The 18,646-nt window shown below is 48.9% G+C and overlaps 1 protein-coding gene across 1 annotated transcript in view; it reads right to left on the bottom strand.

Moving 5' to 3' along the window:
* LOC126531762 (selenoprotein S-like) overlaps positions 1–17,366 on the bottom strand; it is a 39,795-nt gene extending 22,429 nt beyond the window's left edge. Inside the window, exons 1-2 of the mRNA XM_050179470.3 lie at positions 17,143–17,366; positions 12,988–13,122 (exon numbers count right to left, since the gene is read on the bottom strand). Coding sequence (XP_050035427.1) covers positions 12,988–13,122; positions 17,143–17,224 — 217 coding nt within the window. The 5' untranslated portion in view covers positions 17,225–17,366. The remainder of the gene's footprint in view (positions 1–12,987; positions 13,123–17,142) is intronic.
* Between the last annotated feature and the right edge of the window lie 1,280 nt (positions 17,367–18,646).

Here is an 18,646-nt window from a genome sequence, read left to right as displayed (position 1 = left end):
AAGGTACCTTCCGTATCGGAGACCGACGGGTGCTGCGCCACCCGCCGCCTCACAAGGTGCTAGAAGGAACCAAGCTGGCACCGACGAGCACCCCGCCATAACCTCCCAAGGGCTGACACCGGGTCAGAAACACCAACTGGTTTGTACAAGCCAGCCTGACTGCAAGCAACAAGACACTGGTGAATCTGAAGACGAGTCAACTATCATCGAGGACGACAACGTGGTGAACCCTTCAGACCTAGACATGGACGAGGGTGGTTTCCGAATTGTACCCATCGTAAAGACAGGGCGGAGGGCATTCCAGTGTTAATCACTGCAGCATCCGAAAGAGATGATTTAAGGCAAGTAAACCCTATTGTCCTGTATTCTGAGCTTGAAACGATTCTCGGTGGAGCACCAGTGAAGAGCGACTTCACAGCACAGGGAGCATTGCTCTTAGATGTAGAGACAGAAGGACAAGCCAACGTCCTTCTAGAGACCAAGAATATTGGCGACGTAGTCATATCTGCCCGCGTCCCACACAGTTATATTGTTACGTAGGAAGACGCAGACGAAAAGCTATGTACAAATATATTTACAAGGAAAAATACGCTGCGCTTGGCCAAGAGGCAACAGCCCGCGCTAGCTTCTAATCGTCGTCGTCGTCTTCACACTGCTGGCCTTTCGTGATCGCGCATATTGTGCCGTAGCACTACCCCCGGCTGCAAAAGCGCCGTCCCGGAGCGACTAAAGATCGGACTCGGAAGCAGTGTAGTAGGCCTTGAGCCTACTGACGTGTACGACATCACTAGATGCCACAGGGGAGGACGAGGTTGAGGCCACAGGAGCAATTTCGTAAGTCACAGGCGTCACCTGGCGCAGCACGCGGTAGGGCCCTGTGTATCGCGAAAGGAGCTTCTCTGAAAGTCCGACGTGACGAGAGGGCGACCACAGGAGCACGAGCGCACCAGGTGAAAACTGTACGTCACGATGGCGGGCGTTGTACTGACACTGCTGAGTGGTCTGTGAGGCCGTCAGTCGAGCACGGGCAAGCTGGCGTGCATGGTCAGCGAGGGCGATGGCGTCGCGCGCATACTCGCTTGTTGAGACCGCAGCAGGAGGAAGTGCCGTGTCTAGGGGCAAGGTAGGTTCGCGACCGTACAGTAGATAAAAGGGAGAAAATCCGGCGGTGTCGTGCCGGGAAGAATTGTACGCAAATGTTACGTAAGGAAGGGCAATGTCCCAGTCGTGGTGGTCCTTGGAAACGTACTTGGCCAGCATATCGGTAAGAGTACGGTTTAACCGCTCTGTCAGGCCATTGGTTTGAGGATGGTATGAAGTAGTCAGTTTGTGTTGAATGGAGGAGGAACGCACAATGTCAGCGATAACTTTCGAGAGGAAGTTTCGACCACGGTCAGTAAGCAGCTGTCGCGGGGCGCCATGAAGCAAGATAATGTCACGCAAGAGAAAGTCCGCGACGTCAGTGGCGCAGCTGGTAGGGAGAGCCCGAGTGATAGCGTATCGGGTGGCGTAATCAGTCGCGACGGCTACCCATTTGTTCCCAGAAGATGACGTGGGAAAGGGACCGAGCAGGTCTAATCCAACACGAAAGAACGGTTCCACAGGGACGGTGATCGGCTGGAGATGACCGGCAGGTAGCACCTGAGGTGTCTTCCGACGCTGGCAGGGATCACAGGCAGCAACATAGCGTCGAACGGAGCGAGCGAGACCAGGCCAATAGAAGCGGCGGCGGACGCGGTCGTACGTGCGGGTTACCCCAAGATGTCCTGAAGTGGGTGCGTCATGCATCTCAAAGAGCACAGTCTGTCGTAGCTGTTTTGGCACGACAAGAAGAAGGTCAGAGCCGTCAGGGAGGAAGTTCCTTCGATACAGAATGCCACCCTGGAGGACATATCGGCGAACGGATGCGTCGGTAGGTGTAGAGCGCAGACGCTCGATAAGTGCTCGCAGCGATAGGTCTCGGTACTGCTCATCGGCGATGTTACCGAAGGCAGAGACAGAGAAAATGCCGTTGGCGCTACTACTGTCGGCGTCGTCAGGCTCGTCGACCGGGTAGCGAGACAGGCAGTCAGCGTCCTTGTGTAGTCGGCCAGATTTATAGGTGACAGTATACGAATATTCTTGGAGGCGTAAGGCCCAGCGACCAAGTCTTCCTGTAGGATCTTTCAGTGAGCATAACCAGCAAAGCGCGTGATGGTCTGTGACAACGGAAAAGGATCGGCCATATAAGTATGGGCGGAATTTCGCAACCGCCCAAACTAGGGCCAGACACTCACGCTCAGTGATGGAATAGTTGCGCTCCGCGGGTGAGAGGAGCCTGCTGGCGTAAGCGATAACACGGTCGTGGCCACGCTGGCGTTGTGCCAGTACTGCTCCAATTCCGTGACCGCTGGCATCAGTACGGACTTCGGTAGGCGCAGAAGGATCGAAATGGGCCAAAACGGGTGGCGTTGTGAGAATGTCGATTAGATGAGAGAATGCAGAGGCCTCGTTATCGCCCCACTGGAAAGGAGCGTCTTTTTTCAAAAGGTCGGTTAGTGGTCGTGCTATGGCGGCGAAATTTCTCACGAAACGGCGGAAGTACGAACAAAGGCCGATGAAGCTGCGCACATCCTTGACACACTTCGGAACAGGGAAGTGCGTAACAGCATGGATCTTGCCTGGGTCCGGTTGCACTCCGTTCGCGTCAACGAGATGTCCAAGGACGGTAATCTGGCGGCGGCCGAATTGGCACTTCGATGCGTTGAGTTGCAGACCGGCTCGCCGAAAAACGTCCAGGACTGCTGAGAGGCGCTCGAGGTGCGTAGCGAACGTTGGGGAGAATACGATAACGTCGTCCAAGTAGCACAGGCACGTGGACCATTTGAAACCGTGAAGAAGGGAGTCCATCATGCGTTCAAAAGTGGCAGGGGCGTTACATAGACCGAACGGCATCACTTTGAATTGATAAAGACCGTCGGGTGTGACAAAAGCAGTCTTCTCGCGGTCGAGATCGTCCACGGCAATCTGCCAGTAGCCGGAGCGAAGGTCAATAGAAGAGAAATAGCGAGCACCGTGGAGGCAGTCAAGGGCGTCATCAATCCGAGGTAGGGGATACACGTCCTTTTTGGTAACCCTGTTAAGGTGCCGATAATCCACGCAAAAGCGCCATGAGCCATCCTTCTTTTTGACCAGTACTACAGGTGACGCCCATGGACTATATGATGGTTCAATAATGTTCTTGGCAAGCATTTTGCGAACTTCTGCGTGAATAACTTGACGCTCAGCTGGTGACACTCGATACGGGCGGCGATGAATAGGAGGGGCATCGCCGGTATTAATGCGATGTTTGACAGCTGTAGTTTGGGCTAAAGGACGATCGTTAAAGTCAAAAATATCGTGGTAGGAAAACAGAACGCGGTAGAGTTCACGAGCGTGCTCGGAGGGCAAGTCGGGGGCAATCATTTTCCGTAAGTCAGCGATGGTACAATTTGCCGACTGCGATGGTAGAGGAGTATCGGATGAAGTGTCGTCTACTGCAATGGATGCTACTGGGTGATCCTCGAACGAACAAAGCTGGGCCAAAGACATCCCACGTGGCAGCACTTGTGTCGTCAAGCCAAAGTTGACCACTGGCAGGCAGACGCAATTCGCCGTAATAGATAAAACTGTATGGGGTACTGTGATCCCATGTGTAAGGAGGACGTCTTGCATAGGAGCCGCGATGTAGTGACCGTCGGGGACTGGTGGGGATGACACTAGGTCAACGTAGGTCAGTGCCGAAGGTGGCAAGCGAACGAAGTCGGCGGAACTGAGGCGACTGGGGTGTGGTTCAGCAGGATCCAGAACAGGCAGGTCAAGGCGGAGAGTACTGGCGGAACAATCGATGAGAGCAGAATGTGCGGAAAGGAAGTCTAAGCCGAGGATGATGTCGTGGGGACAGTGGGCGATGACTGTGAATAGCACGATTGTTGAGCGATCGGCGAAGGAGACGCGGGCGGTACACATACCAATTACGGGGGCTGTTCCGCCATCGGCGACACGGACAACAGGCGTCGTGGCGGGCGTGATAATTTTCTTGAGCCGGTTACGAAGGTCAGCGCTCATTACGGACAAATGCGCCCCAGTGTCTATGAGAGCAGACACAGAAACACCGTCGACTTGCACGTCAAGAAGGTTCAGATGAGTGGGCAAAGTCAGTAGAGGATTTGGCGGCGTAGGGAGCAATGCAGCGTCACCTCGAGGCGCTGCATCGTCTAGTTTTCCGGCTGGGAGCGGCGTCCGAAGGGAGTCGGCGAATAGGAGCGACGGGGCTGGGGAGAGCGAGATTGTCGTCGTTGGGGCGAAGGCGAACGAGAATAGGGGCGGTTCGTTGCAGGAGAATCAGTGGCGGCATTATCGGAGCGTGCGGCATAGGGACGAGAAGGGCCACCTGAGGGGCGAGAGTAGGCAGTATAAGTAGGCCGGCTCGGGGAACTCCAGCGACTACGACAGTGCCGAGAAATGTGCCCGATTCGATGGCAGTGGAAACAAATAGGCTTGTCGTCAGCAGTGCGCCATTCAGATGGGTTGCGGAAACGTGGTGGGTAAGAAGATGCGGGACGGGGCGAAATCGAAGAAGCCGGGCGGGTATTAGGGCGATGGGCCGAGCAGATGGTGTGAAGACCCATGTTTTCAAACTCCTGGCGGACAACTGCCTGGATCAGTGAGACCGTGACTGCAGATGTGTTGGCGGGACTGGAGTCGAAGGCAGCCGGATAGGCGGCCTCGATCTCACGCCGGACGATCCTGGTAACATCGGCAGTGTTGTTGGGACGAGGAGCGTCGGCACAGGAAGATGTCGCTGGGGTGTTGGGCAGACGGGCAAACTGCTGGTCAATACGTCGGCTTTTGGCGAGTTCCAGGCGGCGGCACTCTCTTATAACAGCATCCACCGTCGCTACGTTGTTGCAAACGAGCAAGTTGAAGGCGTCATCGGCAATGCCTTTGAGGATGTGGGAAACCTTGTCTGACTCAGTCATGTGGGTGTCAACTTTGCGGCACAGAGCCAAGACGTCCTGAATGTACGTGACATAGGGCTCTGTTGACGTCTGCACACGGCCGGAAAGCGCCTTCTGCGCGGCAAGTTGTTGACCGTAGGGGTTGCCGAACAATTCTCGAAGCTGTGTCTTAAGTGAATCCCAACTGGTGAGCTCATCTTCGTGCGTGCGATACCAAACTCGAGGTGTGCCACCGAGGTAAAAGACTACGTTGGCGAGCATAATAGTAGGGTCCCACCGGTTATTGCGGCTGACATGTTCATACAGGCTGATCCAGTCATCGACGTCTTCCCCATCTTGGCCCGAGAATACGCCAGGATCACGGGGAGCGGGGAGAGTGATGTAGGTCGTCGAAGTGGCAGCAGGTGTCGGAGCCGGCGGAGTCGGGTTGTCGTCGCCGGGAGCCATGAAGGAAGGCTCGACGTACCGTCCACTGCGAAGCTCCGTGACGAGGTACAGGGAACGTCCACCTCCACCAGATATGTTACGTAGGAAGACGCAGACGAAAAGCTATGTACAAATATATTTACAAGGAAAAATACGCTGCGCTTGGCCAAGAGGCAACAGCCCGCGCTAGCTTCTAATCGTCGTCGTCGTCTTCACACTGCTGGCCTTTCGTGATCGCGCATATTGTGCCGTAGCAATATTAAAAACACGTGCATTGTTAGAGGAGTCCCTAAATGGTACTCGGATGAAGAGCTGCTCACCTACCTGAGACCTCAGGGAGTATTCCATGCAAGAAGAATCATCCGTCGGGTCCAAACCTTGTCATCTGAATGGGAGTCAAGGCGCACTAACTCGGTGGTTCTCACATTTGCTGCAAATTCTGAATGCCCGGAGAAGATCAACCTTGGTTTCACCAGACACGAGCTTATCGACTACGTGGAGACACCACCACGCTGTTTTAAGTGTCAGCGCTTCGGACATATCGCTAAGTACTGTCGTGGGGAACAGAGGTGCAAGCGCTGTGGGGGACCTCATGACTTTAAGACGTGTGCAAGTAAAGACAACTTTGTGTGTGCAAATTGCGGCGGTGACCATCCTGCTAGCTACGGTCGATGTCCTGCGCGGACAGCTGCTCAGTGAAGAAATAAGTTGTTTGTTCTGGGTCCAAAGAGTGCAAGCGCACCATCGAACACGAAGAAGACGTCCAGAGCGCCACAAGTAACTGGTTTGGAAACAGAGTACGCATCTCATTTCCCGCGTCTCACACCGATAAACGAAGTTATTGAGCCAACGCAAACGGTCACAGCCGCTGAGAAACCTGTTCGAAAAGAGTCCGAAAAACGCACCTATGCGGCCGCAGTAAACCGACCTCAAGTACCAGTTGGAAACAGTCAGCAGGAAAACTGCCAGCATGTGATACGCGCTTTGTTCACGGCACTACGTTCCCACGTCACGAAGATGCCTGCTAGTTCAACGAAGGATATGCTGGAAGCAGTGCTGGCTCTTGAGTCAGTAATACTCTGCTCTACTTCCACATACCCACAGTAGCATAACGGCAATTTCTCGCCCACTTGGTCCATTCCGTCGTCAAAAAGTGCCCTTAATGATGCAATGGAACTGCGCCGGTATTCTACAGCGTCTTTCTGAACTCAGCCTTTTCCTTCGAGACATACCTATACCAATTCTAGCCCTCTCGGAGGCCGGTCTCCCAAATGGAAGGACGATCCCAGGGTACATCAGACATGGAAATCAGAGTATACCGTCATTTGCAAATGGAAGTGCGATGATATACATCAGGCGAGAAATACCTCACGTCACCTTACCAGTGCAAGACCTTTGTTCTACCTTCTTGGAAGTCGCCGCTGTGCAAGTGTGCCTAGGAAAACGAAAACTCAGTGTGGTGTCGGTGTACATAAGTCCGCGCAGGAAGGTCTCCATGGAGGCGTTTATAAAGGACCGTTGCATTCATTGCCCCTCTTCTAGAATAATCTGTGGCGACTTTAACGCACATCATTCGCTTTGGGGAGATAAGACTGCAGATTCCCGAGGCAAGGAACTTGTCGCAGCCGCGGATGCTGCTGACTTATGTATCGCGAACGATGGCAAACCGACTTTCTTCAGACCACCAGATTCATGGAGTGCCAAAGACTTTGTGATCCATTCTACAGACCTTGTCGTATCGTGAACAACGGCCCCAGATAGGATGGGCAGTGACCACTTTCCGATCTTCCCCAACATCACCGGATTTCACACTGCTGGGCGACAATTCTGTGCTGTGACACGCTGGGACACATACAGAGAAGCGTTGGATGAATCCCCTGGTGAGCTGTTCGCAGATATGCAGCGGAGCAAAAGAGTGGCTACCTCAATGTTGAAACTGCCAGATCATTTCCCTACTCCTGATTTGAAACTAAAGAACCTCTGCGCAGCGCGTAGAAGAGCGGAGCGAAAACTAATGAGAAAAACGGGAAATCCAGCTGCGAAAACTGAGTACAACAGGATAAACGCTGTCATCCGTCGTCACACAAAAAGGTTAAAACAAGTTCAATGGGCTGCTTTCTGTGAGAGTTTATCGTCGTTTACTCCCATGACAAGGATATGGGGAGTAATGAATAGCCTATCCGGAAAGATTCGCCTACACAGGCCATTCGAAGCACTTGCTTTAAAAGCAAGGAAAAGATTTGCAAACCCTTGCAAAAGATTTTGCAGACGTATGCACATCTGGCAGATCAGCAGGAGTATCGAACCCTCTGTTGTCTGAAGCATTCCATACCATGGATACGCCGTTCACCTTTCGCGAGTTGGATTTGGCTCTTAGCAAATTAAGAAGACGCTGTGCTGTGGGTCCCGATTCAATCAGCAATCAGATGCTGACAAATCTGCCATATGAACGAAAACGAGCCCTTCTGGACATATTTAATCACGTCTGGAGCACAGGAGAGATCCCAAAAGCGTGGAAGACAGCATGGGTGGTGCCAGTGCTCAAGTCCGGAAAGGATCCTACAAACCTCACCTCATATCGGCCAGTATCGCTAACATCATGCGTATCAAAGTTGATGGAAAGACTAATATGTAGGAAGTTAACATGGTATCTTGAGCAAGGAAATGACTGCCATCGTGTATGACCGGATTTCGTCCATGGTTGAGTGCCCAGGACTGTGTCTTGAATCTACTAAGCCATATCGAGCATCATCGTGTAGACGACCTTTCCACACTCGCCATCCTTATGGACGTTGCCAAGGCATACGACTGTGTGCTTCATACAGGCATCATCAATGGACTCCGAGCCATGGGTGTCTCGGGAAATGCTCTTCGATTTGTCCATGAATTTCTCAGTGATCGATGTGTCCAAGTTAAGCTCGGAAGTATAATGAGTGACAAGCGACGAATTTCCTTCGGCGTCCCACAAGGAAGTGTCCTATCTCCCTTGCGTTTTAACTTTGCCATGGCCAACCTTCCAGATGCCCTGAAAGTAGGTCGGACAGCAGTTAAAATGTCCATCTACGCAGATGACATCTGCATTTGGATCTCGGGGTACCAACACAAACGGTTGGCCCGGATATCCCAGGCCGCAATCTCCACTATCGATCGCCACTTATCGACGCTTGGCCTATCTTTATCAGCAGAAAAATCTGCCTTCATGCTTTTCCCGGGAGTGAGACGCAAGTCAACACGTCTGACGCTGAATATCAGAGGGCACTCAATTCTTCGTGCAACTCATGTTCGATTCCTAGGCGTCACCATCGACAACAAGGTACTATGGCGTGGTGCGGTCGAAAGTGTTGTGGCTGCATCAGTGCACAGAGTCAACGCACTTCGTCGATTGGCAGGTGTACATTGGGGGAAACAATCCTATATCCATGCTTAAACTGAATGCTGCACTGATAACAAGCCGCATTCTCTATGAGCTCCCTCTGATATCACCGTCAATGAGTCAATTCGAGCGCTTGGAGGCAGTGCACAGAAAGGGACTTCGCTTGGCGATGGGAGTTCCAACGGTGGCTTCAAACAAGAAAGTCACTAATGAGGCAGAGTCTCTTCCACTCCGCCTCTTGGCATCTCAGGCCTTGCTGACGCAGCTATTAAGGCTGGGCGAGTCACGCGCAGGCACGGCGCTTCTCCGGCGGCTAAGAGCAAGAACTCGCTCGCATTCCCATGCGGCGCTGAACACCTTCTGATTTTTAGGATTGGAATGGCCTAAACGAAGTCACCTTGACCCACCATGGTCTTTTTCGGGCGTTACCTGCAGCCTCAATGTACCCCACCTACCGACGAAATGCACCATTTCAACTGCCGAAGCAAAGTTTATTGTTCTGGACCACTTCAGCATTGTGTTTCAAAGCCATCTACAAGAGTACACAGACGGTTCGGTGTGCGCACAAACAGATAGCTGTGCAGCGGCATTCTGCATACCATCCCTTGATGTGTCATGGTCTGCCCGACTGGATCGCATAGTTTCCTCTACAACAGTAAAAAGCGCCGCAATCACCGCGGCTTTGCGGAAACTACGGGCCTTTTCTGCACGAGATGTCGTGGTGCTGACGGATTCCAAGTCAGCATTACAGAGATTACATCGGGGCCTACCTCTAGAGAAATTTACAAGGCAGTCTCTGGCACTGATCGATGACCTAACGAGCATCAGTGGATTCCATCACACACAGGAATTGATGGAAACGAGGAAGCTGACGCCCTTGCACGCCTAGCGCTGACATGTGTCCCAAAAGTGAAAGCTCCAAAAGCTTTTCAAAACCCTAAGGGTGCAATCCACCTTCACTTTAGAGAGATGCACAAGAATCCACACGAATCCTGTGTGACTCATGGATTTACAAGCGAACAAGCGACGCTTTTAAACCGCATCAGGACCGACTCCGCGTACACCCCAGCTTGGTTATTCAAGACTGGGCTTCGCGCTTCCCCACTCTGTGTTTTCTGTGGTGACATTGGCGACATCGAACATTTCATTTGGCTATGCCCGCAGTTTGACACAGAAAGAAAAGCGATGGTCGAACACCTACAAAAGAGCGGTCTTACGCACAGGACGTTTGAAGACGTTTTCCCCGGAGGGCCCGCGTCATTCAGGAAGAGAGCGCAACGACTGCCGATAGCCTTCCTGCGAGACACGGGGCTCATCGACACCTGGTGACACACCCCTGATCAAGGAGGATCAGGCGGAACAATTGCCGGCTATGTATGCCAGGCTAACCCCGCCTGCTTCAACATCACCACCACCAACACTATCTACCTGGACTTGCGACCATGCGAAGCAGTCTGCCTTCTCCCAACTGAAGAAGCTGTTGTGCTCTGACCTCTGCGTGGCTCGCTACGACACCGCATACAGAACCACCGTCTTGGCCAACGCCAGCTCCTATGGCCTCGGGGCAGCACTTCTTCAGAAGGAGCCATCCAGTGAACGTCAGGCTGTTGCTTTCACATCGTGGTCCCTTACACCCACGAAACTTTGCTGGCCAGCTGGGCGATGCAAAGGTTCAAGGGATGTGTCCGTGGACTTCAGTTCTTCGTTGAGATGGACCATCAACCTCTGATGGTGCTCTTGAAATCCATTTACGTTGACCTGCAGCCACCACGGATCCAGCAGTTTCACTTTAAGCTGATGCGTTTCCAGTACCAAGTACTTCATGTACCGGGAAAGCTGTTGGCAACTGCAAATGTGCTTTCACCCGCGCCACTATATTACGCTCTATCCAACCGCGCGAATCAAGTCACAAGGAGTCGTCCACTCCTTCCCAGACATCGTCTTGTCACAGCTCGAGCACCTGCACCAGGCCCAAGCCAATGATGGCGAGTGCAGTCTACTGCTTCAGTATTGCGCCAACAGCTGGCCCCGGAAATCCCATTTGCCTCTCCATGTGAAAAGGTACTGGCAGTACCAAGGGTACCTCAGCATCTGCGAAGGATTGCTTCTGAAGGGGTCCCGCATCGCCGTGCCATCCGCCTTTCACAGCGCCGCATGCTCGAGTTTCTTCACGACGGGCATCAAGGCATCAACCGGTGCAAAGCTCTGGCTCGGGAATCAGTCTGGTGGCCGGGCATCAACAACTAGGTAGACACACTGGCGGCTAACTGCCCCACGTGCGCTGAAACCAGGGTGCAGCGCTTGAAGCCTGCGCTACTGTCACTCCAACTCGGCCCTGGGAAGAGGTGGGTCTCGATCTTTTTCACCTGAACGGCCAGGACTACGTCTTTCCGATGGATTACCGGTCACGCTTCCCTGAAGTCATCAGCCTGCGCTCGACTACAGCACCTGCTGTCATCAACGCTGTCAAGAGCGTCTTTGTGCGTCACGGAATCCCGAGACTGGTGAGCAGCGATAACAGTTCTCAGTTTTCTGCAAGAGAGTTCTCCATCTTCGTCGAGTCCTATGGCTTCCGCCACGCCACAAGCAGACCCCATTTTCCACAGTCGAACGGGGAAGTGGAACGGATGAGGAGGATGGTCAAGGACCTGCTGTGGAGGGCGGGTGATTCCTACCTGGTGCTTCTGGCATACTGGGACACCCCCGGGATAAACGGAGTCGGCCCTGCTCAGCTGCTCATGGGCAGGCACCTACAGACTAGGGTACTGAAGACGTCGTGCCAGCTGGAGCCAGCCTGGCCCCTGTTGGTCCCATTGACTCGGCATGACCAAGACAACCGGAGCTTCCAAGCATCCAACTTTAACTGAAGACATGCGGTTCGTACACTACAGCCTCTTCAGGCCAGTGAGCGGGTTTGGGTAAGGAACGTCAATTCCCCTGCGACCGTCATGGGGCCAGCTCAATGCCCCCGCTCCTACATAGTGGACATTCCGACGGGTGTACTCCAGCGCAACCAGATGCACCTGTTACCAATGACGAGATGTCCTGCAGAATGCACTGTCAGCCCACCTGGAACTCCCGTGGCGGTACAGACCACCATGTCCACAACAATGCCTGGAGCTGCTCGAGCAGGCCAAGACCAGAGAACAGCATCATCTAGGGAAAACACCTCTATGGAAGAGGCACCCCGCGGTTCTACTTCTATGCCATGCATCTCAAGGTTCGGCAGAAAGATCTGCAGGCCGAGAAGGATTGACCTGTGAACGTTTTCTTTCGGAGTACATAAGAGTTCTGTTTTGTTTTACCGAAGGGAGGATGTAGTGTACAGCAGTACCGCTGGATGGCAGCACAGCATCCACAACTACATAAGGACTGAATAAACCCTGTTGGGCATTTGCCCGCCAGGAGAGTCGGCTACTGTGTCATTCGCTCGCTCAACAGTTTGTAGTCGCTGAGTTAAGGTAATCATGTTCTCTATAGTCCGGTGATTTTTCAGAATGTGCTTGTCACCGCTGCAAAACACACCCCCAGCTTCATGTTCAGCAGCAGGGTGTCAAAGCCCCTGAGCCACCACAGTATGCTCATATCTATACAGCTTAGGAAAATCAAACTTAGGCTATTGAACAAAGATACGTGATCTGTGGTTGTTGGAATAAACACAATATGAATGAAGGAAAAGCTAAAAAGGAGGTTTAGAGCAAATGTAACTTGAAAGCAACTGCAAAACACAACACATAATAACAAGAAAAAGTAAAAAGAGAATGCTGAAATGAAAATTTCACAATGCCAGAGTATGGGTATGGAGACATACAAGAATGGCATCAGGCATCCAATCATCAAGCCTTTCATGTGTTTTTATCAATGAAATAGTTACTTGGATCATTGCAAGAGAGACATGAGGTTATAATTTGTTAATGTTAGTTTTGTGCATTACTATTTTCTTCATATAACCCGTCCTGCTTGGTAGGACATTCTAGCGACGGCAAGGGCACAGCTGTGTGCAAGCCAATGACAAAGGTAAGAAAGTGAGAAGAATTACCACAAAATGCACCTGCAATATCATGACTTGTGAACTGCAGCGCTAATGAAAAAGCAAAAAGCATGCCCTGCACAAAATGCTACATATAGACTGGGCTGCATGCCATGCCTTCACGATCAACACCTTTTGTTGACAATCCACAAATGAGAGTGACAAGTGCTGCACTATACCATAGTTCTGTGGTGTAGGTGGTGAGACTCTGCTCCTCATTGTTGGTAGATATGAGCCAAGTTTCCTGTACAGCATGTACAAGCCGATGAGTCCAAATGTGATGAACCATCCATTTGTTGAGATGAAGTTGAGGACTGGAAGTAAAGAGGGTGAATCATTGAGCGAATAAGGGTTTGTGCTGTGTTTGCAGGTGAAAATTTAATGGCAATGGGTTCAAGTACCTCGTTAGCAACACCGTGACCAAAAAGGAGTTGACACGTGTTTCTCTAATTTAATCAGCTGTTTTACCAAATCTTCCGTTTTATATGGTGCACACAATGTCAGCACACGTCCTGTGGTTGGTTTTGCTGTTTGTCTAAGGTTCCTACAAGTGACGTGCAGACCTCAAGATAAATATGTCTCAACGTGGACACTTTTCAGTCATAATGAATAAAAGATGCTACAACGAATTACAGCAAAAATTTTAATTTCATAAATCCTTATTCATTCTCTTTGATTACTAATCTCAATAAATGCAGTGCCCAAAGTGAACTGTCATGCACCCAACAATAGCATTAAGCCACTTTTATGAAACTTCCTCCACTTTGCAGATTTTCATAGGATTGCCAAATGTAGTGCAGGGCAGATCCGGGGCAGCCTCCACAGGGGGGCCCTCATCCAAGTATACAAAAAAAAGGGGGGGGGGGGGGGAGGAGGTCACTGCCAGCTTAGTAATGCCAGTGCTAGTGCCAGCCTTCTCAGAGGAAGCCTGCACCCTATATGAGTGTAATACAGTCCTAAGTCAACTAGGAAAGCGTATGCTTTCATCTTTTTTATCAGATTGATCACTGCTAGACTGGAATAAGCATGCTACACATGAATAAGTGTGCTAGACGGGACAGAGTGTGTTGACCAATATGAAATGCCCAAACAGATAAATGAGAAAGTGAATGTCTATGGCAATCCATATTTTAAAGTACTTTGCCCACCTGATATACGTCACCATTTGCTTTTACGTCTCTTGCAGAACAAGTCAACATAGTTTCCCACATTTTTAGAAACAGTAGTGTAGGCTTTGTGCAGAAGGCGCATGACTAGTTGCGTGCAATAGAACCGGTACAAATCAGTTCACAAATGAAAGACAAATGAAATGGACCTTGGTCCATTTCATCTGTCATTAACCTGACAACAGCTTCAATTCAAGTTCAGTGGCATGCTTTATGACTCAACCAATATTATTTCCTTTGGTATTCATATTTATTTCTTATAATTTAAAATACCACAGGTCGGATTGTCCTTACCAAATGACAAGTGAGCACTAAAGGAGTACTGACACATACTTCCAAAGGTTCAAAAATTCTACCACACACTTCTCGCATATCAAGGAACAACACTAAGCAAGTATCAAGGTTTGAAAACACTTGTATGTTAGTTCGATACTAAAGTTGGTCTCGAAATGCAGGATCGTCGCCAAGATATTTATGACAATTGTATTTCAATGCCACTATTTGTCATTTGAAAAGAAAGGTGTACAATCAATGCAATCTACCGGTGCTAACATAAGGGCCAGAAATTTGGAGACTGACAAAGAAGCTCAAGAACATGTTAAGGACCGTGTAAAGAGTGATGGAACGAAGAATGTTAGGCGTAACGTTAAGAAACATGAAGAGAGTGGTGTGGATCAAAGAGCAAACAGGGATAACCGATGTTCTAATTGACATTAAGAGAAAAAATGGAGCTGGGCAGGCCATGTAATGCGTAGGGCAGATAACCGGTGGTTCATTATGGTTACAGAATGGGTTTCAAGAGAAGGGAAGTGCAGTCGAGGGCAGCAGAAGACTAGGTGGGGTGATGAAATGAGAAAATTTGCAGGCGCTAGTTGGTGTCAGATGGTGCAGGACAGAGGTAATTGGAGGTTGCAGGGAGAAGCCTTCGTCCTGCAGTGGACATAAAGTTGGCTGATGATGATGATTTGTCACGCTTTGGCTGTCACATACCTTTAAAGGTACGAAAGCTCTACCAGACAATTCTCACATGGCGAGGGACAACACTAAGCAAGTATAAAAGTTTGAAAACACTTGTATCTTAATTCAATGCTAAAGTTGGTCTTGAAATGCGGGATCTAGGCCAAGATAATTGTAACAATTATATTCTAATGCCATTATTTGTTGTGCTTCATCAGTGGTCAGATGGCACAGTACCTGCATTATCAAAGGAATCAGCCAGCCGTGGATGGTGGATAAAAATGGCAGAGAATTGGATCGAGCGGGAGGAATCGCTACATTACACCAGCCCTGGTGTCACTGAGACTACTGTGATGTCATGACAAAGAATATTTGCTGACATCATGGAGAAATAAGGCTAAGTACAATAATGTTGCTCATAAAAAAATTAATGAGAGTGCTGAACTTATTTCTTATGACTATGCAATCATGTGACAATTGCAGCGACGACAGGAATGCAGCAAGCTGATGTATCCCGACATCAAGGCGCTTCGACTTCCAAGGCACTGAAACTGGTTCGTAGGAACAAGTACTACAGTAAATTATTTAGGGTGATCTCGTGTTTCCTAGTATTTTATTACTTTTTCATTTTCTTAAGATTTTTTTTTTACGGATATGAATATTGACTCATTTTATGCACAAAAAAAAGTGACAAAATGCCTCGACCCATCCTGTTAAAATTCAATGAAAGCTAGCCCTTTTTACAAATACAGAATTCTGCTTTTACATGGTGCCATCAAGCTACCTCTTTACAAGACGGTATTGTAGAACTTCTACAGCACCTACAGTAATTTTTTATTCTATGGTTCATAAGTCAATAGATAAATATATGGTTGTCATGTTGCATAGGCCCGGATAGCACAGGCAAAACAAACCTTACTAGGCCAGGCCTCGGGCATCTTGAGCCACCTGAACACAAATAGCGTCATGGCATAACATTAACGAATAGTCAAGCATAAGAAAGTGATTTTCTTCAGTGCACTGCTCTTTTCGATATAAGTTAACATTTAAGAAAGTACTCCTAAGAAATAAATGCATTGCAAATATTATACGGAGTTGCCAGTTGGTTAACTACATCCCATAATTAGTTCTGGTTCTAACAATACTAAAATTTAGTACACCTGAAGTTGAGTTCTTTCAATGTTTGTATTTAAAAACAATTAAATTTAATGTCTATAGTAATGGAAGTTACATGAATATTAACAACGATAAATTCCGGTAATTGGGCGATTGTTACTCAAGATTCCTCTTAAACAGACGCGTGATCATAATTAGACAAATTATGGATGAAATATTTTTCTAACTATTCGCAATCATTAATGACTGCTCATACTACTTGCCCGGTGCTACTGGCCCTCAGGAAGAAAAGCATGTTGCGAAAAAGCTTCTTTATGGACTGGCTGCGCACGTGATGGGTGTTTTATTTTATACTCCTCGTTCATCCTACGCGGTGTGCCCGAAATATACACATTGAAATATAGGACGGTAGAACCTGCAAAGAACGCCAACTGCGTAGTTACTTGATTTCCTTACATAAAAGCTTTACCTGTATGAACCTTTTGACCGAACGATCATCACTATTTCTGAAGAAATTAGAGTACTGGCTTGGCAGTAAGCTGGTAAATTGTTGTCGAAATATGGATACACCAAGTGCTTCATATCAGCTAAATGGTTAAGCCAACGGATTAAGCAATCATTTTTGCATCACAACAGAAACCATGACATACTACGTTAGCTGGCAGGCCTCACGGGGAAGGTGCAATGGCAAGTATCCTTCACGAACGATCAACATGTGGGAACAAAAACATTTTGAAGAAAATGGCCCATTTAGCCTTGAAGACAAGGAAAACAGCTTAGCAAAGAGGTCTTGCACTACAGAAAATGCCCACACCCTGTTACGGTCGTACAAGCTCGCCTGGGCGTCATCTTTAGTGAAAACGTTATGAACAAAAGCTCATTACGGACTAGAAGCAAGTGTCGAAAGTTATGCGGCTAGTTCGTAAAAGTAGGGCTTTGCGCAGTAACCTACTTTAGTGTAGATTACGGAAGAAATTCTTCACCATACATCTCTCAGCAATATTCTTTGACAGTGTAAATGCAATAACGATGAAACTAAACAAGACCCACTGCCATAAATTTACACGTCATAAAATTACGTAAAAGGCGCCTTACCAATACCGAGGAAGCTTGTATCTGCTTCGCTCTCGTCAAAGAACGAGCTTGTGACATCGCTGGAAGATTTTTCTTCAGACATTATTCAGCATCAGGATCTTCAAGAGACATGAACGTTGCTAATGTGACAGCGACAGCACAATTTATCCGAAAGCAAGAGCGCTCCTCGAACGCAAACGCTGCATCATGCGCGCAATGAAGTTGCAGCGATTGCACTGCCACACGAGGCCGCTATCAACATTACATCGATGACAAAATGAAAAACATCACCTAAAATCTACCGTGAAAACCAAATTCTACAATAACAGTAACGTTAATCAGGCTCAACAATTCAGCGTGCGTGAATGTGATTTCAATATAATTATTTAGCTACCGGAGTGAGAGCCTGATCAGTGGCCTGATGCATATCGCCCAAACAAAAAGCAAAAAACAAAATTAGAAATAGATCTCTGAAACACAAGAATATTCACAACGGTTGAACAAATAGAAATACCGCCAGTACCAGTAAAAAAATTTAGAGAACACTGAAGGTATCAGCAAGCACAACTCGAGAAAGTGGAACCGAAATCGATCAAAGCATCTGACGCAAGTTCTTCAAATACTTCAGAATGCACTCGGACTTGTTTTCCTAGCCCAGAAGAACATTCTCCGAACACGGAACGTGCATGCACTTATACCATGTCTCTGCTTTTTTCCCTGAAACATTTATCAGGTGGAGGAAGTTTGTCTTTGGAAGCTTCGGATAGACACTGTAGCTTCGGGGCTGCGGTGGCCCGAAGCATAGAGTTTCACACAACAATTATTAGAGGAAACTCTGGCGCTAGTGTATACGGGAGCTGCAATAGAAGCGCTACAACACGCAGTAAGAAGCTTCTCCCATCTTCTCCTGCGTAGTGCCTAGGCAGAGTCCTATTGCTCCGGCGTCCGGCGCCTCCGGACGTACCACCTACTGTGACTAAAAACACGGAGGAAAGCATGAGGAAAAAAACAAAATAGGAGAAAACCTGGCGTCATGTTTTTGAAGCCTGGAGTGCAGCCTTGTTGGTGTGCCATCTCCCTTTGAGCCTCCAATCAGTTCGCTGCAGCAGATAGGCTTGAGCTTTGAACTAGCATTGATACGAGCGTCCGCAAGTGTGTGCTTCTGAGGAGGAGGAGTAACAAACTTCATTCAATTTCGCAGAAGGGTCCCTCCTCCCCCTTGCAGGGGAGTGGAGAAAGTAGCAGTCAACGCTGTGGAGGCTAGAGAGACTTCTTGCAGTGGCTTCGTTCGCATTTGGAAATAGTTCGCGTTTTTTTTTTTTTTTTTACCGCAATTGTGCGCAACTGTTTGTTATATACGCTCAGTATTGAATGAAACAAGTTTTAATCCTTCGTGATAAACATACTGTGGTATACGGCTCCTAATGCGTTGTTTTAGATTATTTATTTATTTTCATTTATTTATTTATTTATTTATTATTATTATTATTTTTTTTTCAGCCCGTCGCGAGGAGCCTCATGTGCA

This window comes from Dermacentor andersoni, chromosome 5, assembly GCF_023375885.2.
Source record: "Dermacentor andersoni chromosome 5, qqDerAnde1_hic_scaffold, whole genome shotgun sequence".
In the NCBI taxonomy this organism is placed as follows: Eukaryota; Metazoa; Arthropoda; class Arachnida; order Ixodida; family Ixodidae; genus Dermacentor; species Dermacentor andersoni.
Note: the sequence above shows the minus strand (reverse complement) of the source record. Positions and strands in the feature narration are given on the sequence as shown.